This window comes from Rissa tridactyla, chromosome 7 (assembly GCF_028500815.1).
Source record: "Rissa tridactyla isolate bRisTri1 chromosome 7, bRisTri1.patW.cur.20221130, whole genome shotgun sequence".
Classification (NCBI taxonomy): domain Eukaryota; kingdom Metazoa; phylum Chordata; class Aves; order Charadriiformes; family Laridae; genus Rissa; species Rissa tridactyla.
This window is the reverse complement of record NC_071472.1, coordinates 22,882,797-22,894,931: the sequence shown is the minus strand read 5'-3', so window position 1 is coordinate 22,894,931 and position 12,135 is coordinate 22,882,797. Positions and strand designations below refer to the sequence as shown.

At 38.3% G+C, this 12,135-nt stretch overlaps 1 protein-coding gene across 10 annotated transcripts in view; it reads right to left on the bottom strand.

Moving 5' to 3' along the window:
- PCNT (pericentrin) overlaps positions 1 to 12,135 on the bottom strand; it is a 104,928-nt gene that overhangs the window by 84,526 nt on the left and 8,267 nt on the right. For 7 of the 10 annotated variants that reach the window (XM_054208806.1, XM_054208807.1, XM_054208809.1 and 4 more), the window contains exons 3-9: positions 11,039 to 11,218; positions 9,411 to 9,554; positions 7,631 to 7,795; positions 3,880 to 6,357; positions 3,678 to 3,770; positions 3,319 to 3,495; positions 2,008 to 2,263 (exon numbers count right to left, since the gene is read on the bottom strand). In XM_054208806.1, the coding sequence (XP_054064781.1) occupies positions 2,008 to 2,263; positions 3,319 to 3,495; positions 3,678 to 3,770; positions 3,880 to 6,357; positions 7,631 to 7,795; positions 9,411 to 9,554; positions 11,039 to 11,218 (3,493 nt within the window). Of the gene's footprint in view, positions 1 to 2,007; positions 2,264 to 3,318; positions 3,496 to 3,677; positions 3,771 to 3,855; positions 6,358 to 7,630; positions 7,796 to 9,410; positions 9,555 to 11,038; positions 11,219 to 12,135 lie in introns of all 10 variants that reach the window. The other 3 variants (XM_054208810.1, XM_054208816.1, XM_054208815.1) reach the window with 1 other exon arrangement.

Here is a 12,135-nt window from a genome sequence, read left to right as displayed (position 1 = left end):
GTTTGCTTTGGTCTTTACTGCTCAGGCCAGCCCTCAGGAGTCCCAGACTTTTGAGGTAACAGGGAAAGTCTGGATGAAGGAAGATTTCCCCTTGGTTGAGGAGGATCAAGTTAGAGATCAATTAAGTAAACTGGATATTCACAAGTCCACAGGTCCTGATGGGATGCACCCAAGAGTGCTGAGGGAGCTGGCGGAAATCATTGCTGGGCCACTCCTTAATCACCTTTGAAAGGTCCTGGAGAACAGGAGAGGTGCCTGAGGACTGCAGGAAAGCCAATGTCACTCCAGTCTTCAAAAAAGGGCAAGAAGGAGGACCCAGGAAACTACAGGCCAGTCAGCCTCACCTCCACCAGCTCACCCAGCTTGTTTTGGGTGTCACCTCAAAGCATGTGGAAGAAAAGAAAACCATCAGAAGTAGTCAACATGGATTCATCAAGGGGAAATCATATCTGACTAATCTGATAGCCTTCTATAATGGCTTCTAAGGGATGGATAGATGAGGGGAGGGCAGTGGATGTCGTCTACCTTGACTTCAGCAAGGCTTTCAACATGGTCTCCCACAGCATCCTCACAGGTAAGCTTAGGAAGTGTGGGTTAGGTGAATGGACAGTGGGGTGGACTGAACTGACAGACAGTGGGGGGAACTGTCTGAAAGATAGAGCTCAGAGGATTGCTATTAGGGGCACAGGGTCTAGTTGGAGGTCCATAACAAGTGGTGTTCCCCAGGGGTCAGTACTGGGCCCAGTCCTCTTCAATATATTCATCAATGACATGGATGAAGGGACAGAGTGCACCCTCAGCAAGTTTGCCGATGATACAAAGCTGGGAGGGGTGGTTGACACACCAGAAGGCTGTGCCGCCATACAGAGAGACCTGGACAGGCTGGAGAGTTGGGCAGAGAGAAACCTTATGAAATTCAACCAGGGCAGATGTAAGGTGCTGCACCTGGGGAGGAATAACCCCCTGCACCAGGACAGGCTGGGGGCTGACCTGCTGGAGAGCAGCTCTGTGGAAAGAGACCTGGGAGTCCTGGTGGACAACAGGATGACCATGAGCCAGCAATGTGCCCTTGTGGCCAAGAAGGCCAATGGCATCCTGGGCTGCATCAAGAAGAGCGTGGCAAACAGGTCCAGGGAAATCATCCTCCCACTCTGCTCTGCCCTGGTGAGGCCGCATCTGGAGTACTGGGTCCAGTTCTGGGCTCCCCGGTTCCAGAAGGACAGGGAACTGCTGGAGAGGGGACAGCAAAGGGCTACCAAGATGGTTAGGAAACTGGAACATATCTCTTATGAAGAAAGGTTGAAGGATTTGGGTCTTTTCAGTCTGGAAAAAAGAAGACTGAGGGTGGATCTTATCAACACTTATAAATACTTAAAGAGTGGGTGTCAGGAGGATGGGGCCAGGCTCTTTTCAGTGGTGCCCAGTGACAGGACAAGAAATAATGGGCACAAACTTGAACATAGGAAGCTCCACCTAAACATGAGGAGGAACTTCTTTACTCTGAGGGTGGCAGAGCACTGAAACAGGCTGCCCAAAGCCTTCATCTGTGGAGACATTAAAAACCTGCCTGGATGCGTTCCCGTGCAACCTGTTCTAGGTGACCCTGCTCTGGCAGGAGGGTTGGACTAGATGATCTCCAGAGGTCCCTTCCAACCCCCATCATTCTGTGATTTTGTGATAAGGGGTAAGAGCTCTACTCTTTACACCAATGAAATTCTTTGAGAGCTCTGTCTAATGCCTCCTGAAAGCAACTAGTTCAGTATAGTGCTATTTTACAGAAATAGCAGCGAAACAGCCATATAGCCACCAATTAAACTTTAGTCTGGACAACTTCATTTTCATATACAAGACATGCACTATTGCACACGCCAGTCTAGCTGCTGTCCCTATTCAAGGAAACATCAGCCATCACTCAAAAGGTCAGCTCTACACCAAGACAGGAACCTATGAAGGAAGAAAGATACAGATGGAGTTTCAATCTGGTCCATTATTCCCAAGTTTTAATACCTAGTTCTTGCTGATAATTTGACTTAAGGTCTTCTTTTTCCTTCAGACACTGTTTTTTAATCTTGTCCTGCTCCAGCTGATAGCGGCTTTGCAAAATTGCTACCTCTTGAGCACGCTTATCATTGAGCATCTCCCGTAGTTCCACAAGGGCAGTTTCCTTTTCTTTTCTCAAGTTAGACTGTGTAAGCTCAAGCTGGGAGGTGTGCATGTTATTTAAGCTCAGGCGTAAAGTTTCCAATTCAAGGCTGTGCAGTGTCTGTAATGAAGAAGAAAAAAGGTTTTTCCCTCCCTTGCATGAAATATGTTCACTTTTTTCATGATGAGTTTCAGTTTCAACTGCTTTCAACTGTTAAACACATCTAAGTTTTGTTTTTCTGTACTTGGAGAGCATTTCTTCATGGCAGCGACAGAACCCTGAAAATAAGCTGACTTTTTTTACAATGACATTTGCATAACATTTTCAGTGCAAAGTAAAAGCCTTTCCTTACCTGTCTCTTAACTTCATCTCCTACCAAATACCTTGCATCTGTCCACTTCCTCACAACATCAGAGCAGAACACAAGCTCACCCCAACCTTTTACTTTCTATTAAAAGTTAGTCATATTTGCTATTGGTTACGATCCATTAAAAAGCAAAATTCTGAAGCGATATTGGAAACGTGAAAGTAAAATGCCTCATTAAAAAAAAAAAAAAGGTGAGGAATATCCAACAGTTAGAAACGGTAGCTAAAACAGACCAACCAAACATTTCAATTCTTAAATAAACTAAATGTTTACAAGGTTTCCCATATCTTGAAATGAGACATAACACTAGATGTATTCTTTCCATTTCCACTTTGCAATTAGTGGAAGCGTTCAAAAACCCAGTAAATGTTTAGAGGAAGAAGTCAGGTTTACATACTTAGGTTTAGCACAAAAGCATTCCTAATTACATTAGTAGGAAAATTAAAGAGTGGGAGGGGTTTAGTATTTTTATACACTTTTAAATTAATTTTTAATTAATTTTATTAATTTTTGTTAGACTTACCAAGACATGAAAAATTACAGTTTAGGTTTTTTTTTTTCTTTTTTTTTTTTTAAAACCTATAAATTGAAGCATCCGGTTTTCTTCAGCTTTAAAATATAATTGCAGTGAGGATCCTGGAGAACTCCTGAAGAAAATATCTACTACCACCCACCAAGGGAACACTCCTAATTCTTCAATTGCATCATTACATAAAAGAGCACACATAGTATGCACAGAAATCAAGGAGCCTCCTCTTTGCAACAGACAGGTAATCACTACAGCAATTACTGTTTTTCTTTATTTTACCTGCAACTGGAGCTGAGCTTGTTCAATCTCTGCTTTGTGTGTGGCTGCCATTTGCTGATGAAGGTCATCCAACAGGTGCTGCTGTTCTTTATTTAGTTCAGCACGGAGCTTCTCCATTTCCTCTTCATGTTTAGTAATCAGTTCAGAGATTTCACGATCATGCTCTCGTTCATGTACCTGCAGAGAAAGCCCCCTAATAAATTATTGAGCCAGAATTCTCCCCTACTCCTAATCCCAAATCAAAAACACCATAGAAAAAACAATAGATTTTTGCATCTCTAGAATGCTTATACTGCTTAAATGACAAACAACGCAAAATGAATTTATTTTTCTGAAATAAATCCAATTACAGCATTTACCTTTTTTATTAAAGCAATCTGTTCCTTCCTTTCTTCTTCCAACTTCTGCTGGTTTTTTACTTTATCTTTTATTTCAGCATTTAATTCTTCTATCTGAAAACAGGCATACACACATTTGCAATTACTACCTTAAGCATTCCCAAATCCCAAGACTCCTGCCATTATCAGGGCTTCCTACCTCTTTCTTGTGCGTCAAACTCACTTCAGTTAATTTGGCAAGGTGCTGAGTCTCCATTTGATCAATTTCCTCTTTGTACTGTTTCACCATCTCGGATTGTGCCTCCTGGGCAGCTTGTGCAGACTGGAAGGACTCCTGCAAGCGAGTCTCAAGCTCCAAACAAAACTTCTTCAAATGGGCAATTTCTTCAGTCAATTGGCTTTTTTTCTCACTGTATTCAGTACTTTTTGCCTTTATTTCATCATTAAGTTTATGAATTTCTAGGTTGCTGAAGTTTAGTCTGTCCTCATATCCCAGTCTTTCACACTGCTGTATATCTTTGAGGTTTTTCACTTCTGCATTAAGTTCATGTATGTTTTTCTCAAGATCCTCAATGATGCTGGCATTCTCTGCTAGCGCTTTTTCTGTTTTTATTAGATCCTTCTCCATATCAGATAATCTTTCTTCTAAGGCTGTTTTTTCCTTCAATAAGAGTGCTAAATTTTGTTCTTTATTATAGATTTCAGCTTTGAGCAACTCCTGTTCTTTTAGCAATGTCTCTTCAGATACAGTTTTCTGATCAAGCAGCTCTGCTATTGTCTGATTTTTAGCCTTCTGAGCATCAAGCTGGCTTTGCATTTGATCCCTTTGACTTTGCAAAGCAGCTAACTGACGTCCAAAGAGAGACTGTACTTCACTTGTTACAGAATCAGAAGCTGTTTTCTGCTCTTGAACATCTTTCACTAATTGCTCCTGAGTTCGCAGCTGCACCATCAACATTTCTCTTTCCTCCTGGAGGTCTTTTACCATTTCATGCCAGGTAGAGGATTTTGACACTTGTGTTAAAGGCTCTACAGCACAGTAAGGATGGCCTCCATCCTCACCCTGCTGCTTTAGCAGAAACATTATTTTGCTTTCAAGTTCCTTCTCCTTCTCTGTTTTTTTAAGAAGTTCTTTTTCACAAGAGATCCGTGCTTCACGTTCCTCATCCAGTTCCACAAGTGTGTGAGAGAGCTCAGCCATTACTTTTTCCCATTTTCCAACAGCTTCTTGGGTCTCCAGATAAGATTTCTTCAAGGCTGACTCCTTCTCATGGAGCTGCTGAGTTAGTTTCACCCATCTCTCTACTGAACAAGTTGTCTCATCATCCTTTACATCATCACGGTCACTTACTTTGTTTTGCTGCAGGGAGTTATCTGACAAAAACAAAACAAAGGCCTCTGCTCCCACCTCAGTCTCTTCAAAAGTCTCTTGAGCCAAAGCACTAGGACACGTTTCCTCATCAAGGCCAAAGTTTAATGGAGGAGCTATAAAATCTCTGCTGGGTTCTAGAAGAACACTACTGTCTAACCCATACCTCCTGCATCTACCTTCTTCAACGGGACAACCTTCAGAAGTGCTGGACACATATGACTCTTCTGGTATCTCTGTAGAGAGGAGATATTTAGCCAGTATGCTTTCATCACCCCTGAAAAGCCCTAGTTCTGACAAGTGTTCCTCAGACAGGTTATCTCCTTCACCTCTTTCATTATTCTCTGTGATCTTTGCATTCTTAATTTCTTCTAATTGATCCCTTGAGTAGTCTACTTCCAAGTCATGCTGGAATTCCAGTTCTTCATGAACTAGCTCGCCTTCACCTTTCAACTGGTGTGGTTTATTCCACATCTCCTCAAGCTCTGCTCTCTGCAGCTGCAATACCTCTGGTAAAATCTGTTTTTCCCTCAATTTCATTAGCTTTTTATTGGAGACAATCTCTTCATCATGCTTTTGCCTTTCATCTATACTTTTTTCAGCCTCATAGAGTTGCTTTTCATTTAATTCCTGGATGAAAGAATTCAGTTTCTGAATCTCTTCATTCAAGGACTGGTTTTCTTTTTTATATCGCTGGGCTTCCTTGACCTGCTCTTCTGCATCAGAAAGTTGAGACTTAAGGTCATCAATTAAATCCTTGTATTTAGTCTCAATTTCAAATTTTTCTCTCTGGAAGTCTTCCCGTTGGTTTTCAAGTTTCTTTCTCAAATTTTCTTCATTAGTTTCAGACTCGCGAAGACTATTATTTAAGTCAATTATTATGCCATTCAAGTTCTGAATGTGTTCTTCAGAATTCAGAGCACAGAGTTCTTTTTTTAACTGTTCAAGTTCATTCTTATATTTTGAAATTAGTTGTTCTTCATATACCTGCTTGGCTTCTGCAATCTCTCTTCTGTTGCACTTCTCCAGCTCAGCCCTCAAGTTCTCCAGCCGTCTGCAAATATCCTTCTCATGACTGATTTTTAGTTCTTCAATACGTTGCTGCTCTTTCATTTTGGATACAGCTATTTTATTTTTTAATTCTGTTATTTCTGAGTCCCGGAGAGAAAGGGTACGTTGTAGTATATACAAGCTAAATCTTTCTGATGTCAGTAGACCTTGAAGAGTTATAATATGTTGTTCTTTTTCTTCTATGCTTTTGTATAACTCTTGCATTGTACCTTTCATATCCCCTTCCATTTCGGCAAGCAGATTTTCTTTATCTTTGGTATTCTTAAAAATAAAATATTACATATGAAATATGACGTTTCAATTTCCTTAAGCCTCATGCTTTTAATTTATCTTCACAAATAATGTTTACCTTTAAGTTCAGGATGTATCATTGGCCTAGGCAACGGGATTTTTAAGCACATCCTTGAGAGTGGCAAATACTACTGAGACTCTTCAAATGTGGTAACAAATATCAAATTGCCTAAGAATAACAAATGGTACGCCACTGACTCCAGAGAGAAAGAAAGTAGCAGCTGTCTCAAATTTCAGGTATTTTAATTAAAAAAAAAATAAATACCAGAGCTACAGATATCTCTCCATCTCGCATCCGTTTGCACAGACAAAACGGCTCCTGCAGGCAGGAGTAGGCCAACAGAACAGCCATGTCAAGTTTTGACTCATCTGACTCACTTAAAAGTTTAAGGCTTCTCCCTGTGGCATTGCTGGTTACGTGCTTAGAGGAAACCAGACCTTTCAAGCTGTTCCTTTAACGTATGTTAGTAATCACAATCCCTATAAATTTGTTTCTAAAGAAAAAGACTTTTTTCATGACCATGCCACTACAGCACATCACAGTTAGCACCAAATTTGAAATACATGCTATAAAAAGATAAGTATCTCATCTGTGTTTTTAACTATAACTGAGTTTCTTTATTCATAATGCTTGTTTCTGGAATGATTACATCAAAATATTCTGACACAAGCTTTTCACTTTGTTTTGTAAGTGAAACTAACATGATTACAGATAGTTAACTTTTATCTAGGTGTTTCAAGTTCACACACAACTGTATTGTTATATGCTTACACAGCATATCCAGCAACCTTCACCCCACTGCAAGCCTGTCAGTTATGTTCCCACATGCCTCAGTTCAGCAAACACCAGATGGACCCGCTTCTAATGGAAACTTCTTAATGTTATACAACAGTTTAGTAACAGAGTTACCCTTCTGCAACAGAAACCAATGGAGTAATTTCAACAAATAAGCAAATTCTGAAGATCCAGAAGTGAATCCTTCTTTCATACAAAAAAAGAAAAATTTTAAATTGTGAGCAGCTATTTTGCCTTAGCTGAATATCATTACCTTCAGAAGAACAGATTTTTAATTCCATACTGAAGCGTCATTTCAGTCCTGGAGCATCAATGCTACTTCATGCACAAATTAAATGTTCATTACAGATTCTTCCTCCAGGAAGTACCACCTTGGCTTGCACAATCACAACAAAAACCTAACTACCTAGAACTCATAATTATAAAGGCACTTTAAACAGTTTTTACCTTTTGAGAAGACTCAAGCTGTACTTCCAGGTCATGTGCTTTCTGATGCAGCATCTCCAAATGTGCATTTTGCTCTCTGAGACGGTTCTGAAACAAGGACATCTGCTGCTGGGCTTCTAATACTTTGTTTTTTCCAGGGCTTTTACTCCTCAGCATCTCATTAACCTGGACACATAAAGGTACTCACAGTCAGAAGAAAGTTTGTATCAGAATAACTCATACACTAGTCCCACTGTATGCATAAAATATACCGTATTAATTTACTACAGATTTACCCTATGTATTTCATTCTCAATGAATAAGAAACTCCCTAAAAAGTCAGACAACACTTGTCATATTTTAGATACTATTACTTACTGTAAAGACATAAATGTTAGATAATTAATCTCTATGAAGCCTCCAAAATTAAGCAGGACTTCCAACAGACTGGACATACTGGTAAGAGGACAATGAACAAAACCAGTCTTCTTTGCAAGGGATTTACAACTCAATATTAAAGGTTTTTCTTTTCTCTTTGTCTCCCTCCAAATGAAAAGAAAACATTTACTCCGGGGGGGGGGGGGGTGGGGTGGGTGTAAAATAAAACGTGTTTTATTAATTTTTAAAACCTTTTTCTAAAGGCTTTGCTAAAACCAAGATGATAATATTTAAGACACCATTAGTATTTTCATCTTTTATCAAAGTTGACATGCTTCCAACAAAAAACTTGCATCATATTACTAGCCTTATTTAGGATATGCCTGAAGTGCTAGAAGCTTTATCATTGTCTTTCAAAGGCTCACGGAGCAAATCCCAACAGTCATCTGTAGAGTAATTTTCACTTTTACCACATATGTAGTCAATAGCAATCAGAATTGTACATAGAAAGCAGTGGGTTCTGTTCTTGTCCAAAATTTCATTTAGCAGAGGTTTTATTTTCCAGGGCATGAGCAACTCCTTCACGATAATCCCTGACTTCAGTAAATCCCAGTTTTTATTTTTAATTTTTTTTAAACCCCCTTCCTATCCAGATGTTTAAGACATGTAATCCCTCCTAGTGTAATTCTTATCTTACAAGCCTGAAATGGTAAGTAAACATAAATATTACTCTTTGGCATATACTACAAGGCTCCTAAGACAACAAATATACAGGTGTTTGGAGACAATAGCCACTAGAACATTGAGCAGCATCAAAAAAGAATAAAGTATTTAAAAAAAAGTAAAGTAGATGAAAGGCTGTAGCATATCTCATTATCCAGGGATTAGATCCATGATCAACTTGTTGCACTGAAGCAGGTTGCTGTGTGTTGTAAGAGCTGCATCAACTGTCTTCAGGTTATTTTAAATCTCCTTCTTTGAGCCAAGTCATATTACCTGAACGTAGCAACTTTCTGTGTAACAGCTGAGCTGTTACAGTTGCCCATGCATATACTCAGAGCTTTCTTTGGCAAAGGCAAGGAAAACTGATTGCATGTAAGCCCATATCATTACAGTGATTGCGATGTATAGATCCAAACCACTAACAATATTGGGTGTAATTCCCAAAAAGGGGCTAAACCGATGGACAAAGAAGTGTAATGACCTCCCAAACATTACACAAGCAAGTGGAAAATATACAGACGTCTCCAGGACTTCTCCCTAGCCACTGGACAAAACTCTGACCCACCCTCAACTCATTTTCTCTGCTGCATTGCAAACTGAACTATGAAGTGCTATAATAAGCTCAATATGGGTTTACATTCATATTCCAAACCTGTTCTTACTCTCTTTGTAGGGAACAAAAATTGGATTAGAGGCACACCTGATGTAACTGAAGTTGTAAATCGTGGACCTGAGCAGCTACATGTGAAGCCTCCTCCTGTAGGTCATCCTGATCCTGCTTTGCCTGTTGAAGGCAGCTTGTTAGTTTCCTGATGACTTCATTCTGCTCTTGAACGGTAGTTTCCTACATGGATCACAAGAAATGCACTTCTAAAATTAAGATATTCTTAACATACAACAGTAAATTATCCTAAAGCAAAGCTGTTAGAGTTTACAGTTACACTTAAGTTTTAACAAACTTGTGCCAAAGGACGAAAAACATTTGTGTTCAAACATGATGTCAGAGGTGATGAAAGAGGAACCTGCCACAGATTCCAGAGAGATGACAAAGCTAATCAAAAGAGACTTCTTAAACAAATGACAGGACACTATTAATGAAGTATTTTTACTTAAAAATTGTGTAGCTCTTATTGATGTAAAAGCAATCAAGTTTTCTACAGGATATAATGAATATTTAGTAACCCCTAAATTGTTTCCTATCTGTCAGCTCTTCTTTTCAGGCATGTGAGAGAAAGCTAGTGAGATGGGATACATTAATCCTATTTTATGTTAATCACATTAACCTTTCCAATTTATTTCTCAACAACAGGAAATGTCTTTGTTTCCCAGTCTTAAAAGAAGAAAAACAACATGTAAGGGGGGGAAGTAACTATTCTTCAGAAGCACCTGATACACCTTTACAGAGGAATGCTAGAGAAAGGGAATTCAAAATATCTTTTTAAATACTTTGGGAGAGGGGAAGGTACATGTCAGTTTAAAAAAGTTTAATTTATCCTACTTCATCATTTGCCGATACAAAGAACACCACCCCACCCCAAAACCAGAGAGCCACAAGTATTTACAAATATTCAAAAAGCGTGAATGATCTCTCGGGCGTGGTGGTGGCAGTGGGGTCTACCATCCTGTGTGAGTATTTGAAAAGGAGGCAGAGATGCGTCTAATAAAGTGCTTTTCAAGCATATCTGCAGAAACATTGACATTTCAGTAAGCACTTCCTTTTCAATAGTTTGAACAATACCTGGGGGGGTGGGAGGAGGGTGGGTTCCACCATCTTTCAGCATGACCTTGATATATATTTTTTATATATATATAAAAATAAAATTATATATATATAAAAATATATATATTATACGTAATACCATATATAATATATATATTTTTTTAAAGTCAGCATTTATGAAAATATAAGTCCCATGCTTTTACATTGAGCCCCTACTTCAATGTATTATTAACTATACTTTCCTTAGTGGTTCTTCCAGGTTCTCTCTATAAAGGCCCACTCCTCAATATAGTAAGAAAATTTATCAATAAAAACTAGTAGAAATTGTCCAACCATTTATCAGCAGAAGAACGCAACTATGTATTACATAAAAACTCTCTAAAAATAGAAGCTTTCCAAATTTAATTTTACTCTCACTTGATTCAAGCAATATGAAGTCCTGGACGTTGGTGAATGGAAAACTTAAGTACTGCTTTACACAGCACACGTTAGCAAGGTGAAGTACTTTTCAATAAAAAACAATACTTATTTTGAGTTTTGTCTCCTAAATATTTTTTGGATTAAAATAAAGTAGTATTATCCCCATTATCCAACTCTATGAATTGTACCTGACTTTGCATAGAGTCACTGTGCTGGGTAAGTTCTTTCTGTAGCTCATCCATCTGTGCAGTGAGTCTTTCAACTTCTTCCTGTTTCTCCAGAAGTCTGTTCTCTAACTCATCTGTTCTCATCTGACACATCTTAGCATCAAGCTCACTGTATTCTGCAGCAGGATTTATCGAATCTTTCTTAATAGAAAAAAAAATTAAAATATATTTATTCACCAATACAACACATCACTTCTACTTTGTGATTATTCTGAAAATATAAATTCAAGCTTAAATTCTGGGCAAATTCTAGTTTAAAAGTAATTAAACGTTGGGACTTTGTACTTAATAGAAGCATTATATACGAAGTCCTTCATTCTTTAAAACTTCAAATAAAAAAATTTCATACATAATATATTTTCATATAATACTTTAAGATATAAAAGTAAATTAGGGAGAAGAGCCTTGTGATTCTATAGGACCAAATTGGGGCAAAGTGCCATTTTGACACATGTTGTGATTTAAAATACATTCCAACTTACAAGTGGGCAAAGGGGGAATACTACAAAAATTAATCGAAGTTTTTATATATATCTGTGCTGACTGGAGAACAGTCCACCCATAGGAAAAATAATAATGTAAACTTCTTGACTTAACATTAAATTCAAATGTAAGCAGCTATTGCAAATAAATATTCAACATACTCTGAGTTTCTACGGCCTTTAACAGCAAAACAAAAAAAAAAACCAAAACTACAAAGACAGAAGCTGCTCCAATCGATCCTGCGGTCTCTCAGGAGCAATATTGTTACAATTCTCACAGAGGAGACGGTATCTTATATTTTATTTTAAATACTTTTTTTTTAATGTATGAAACAACTAAAGAATGAACCTACTTTTCAAGTAAAAACATCATTCGAATTTCTCTGGACAAGGTCCATGATTTCAGTAAAAACAATTCTCTTAGCGACCAGTTTCCCAGCCAGTACATGTACATACACATAAGTACCTGGTTTAGACTGTAAAACAGTGAAATCACATCACTTATCACACTTGATAACAATGCTCAATAACTAATCATTTTAGTAACCAATTATCAGACTCTTTCACATGTTTATC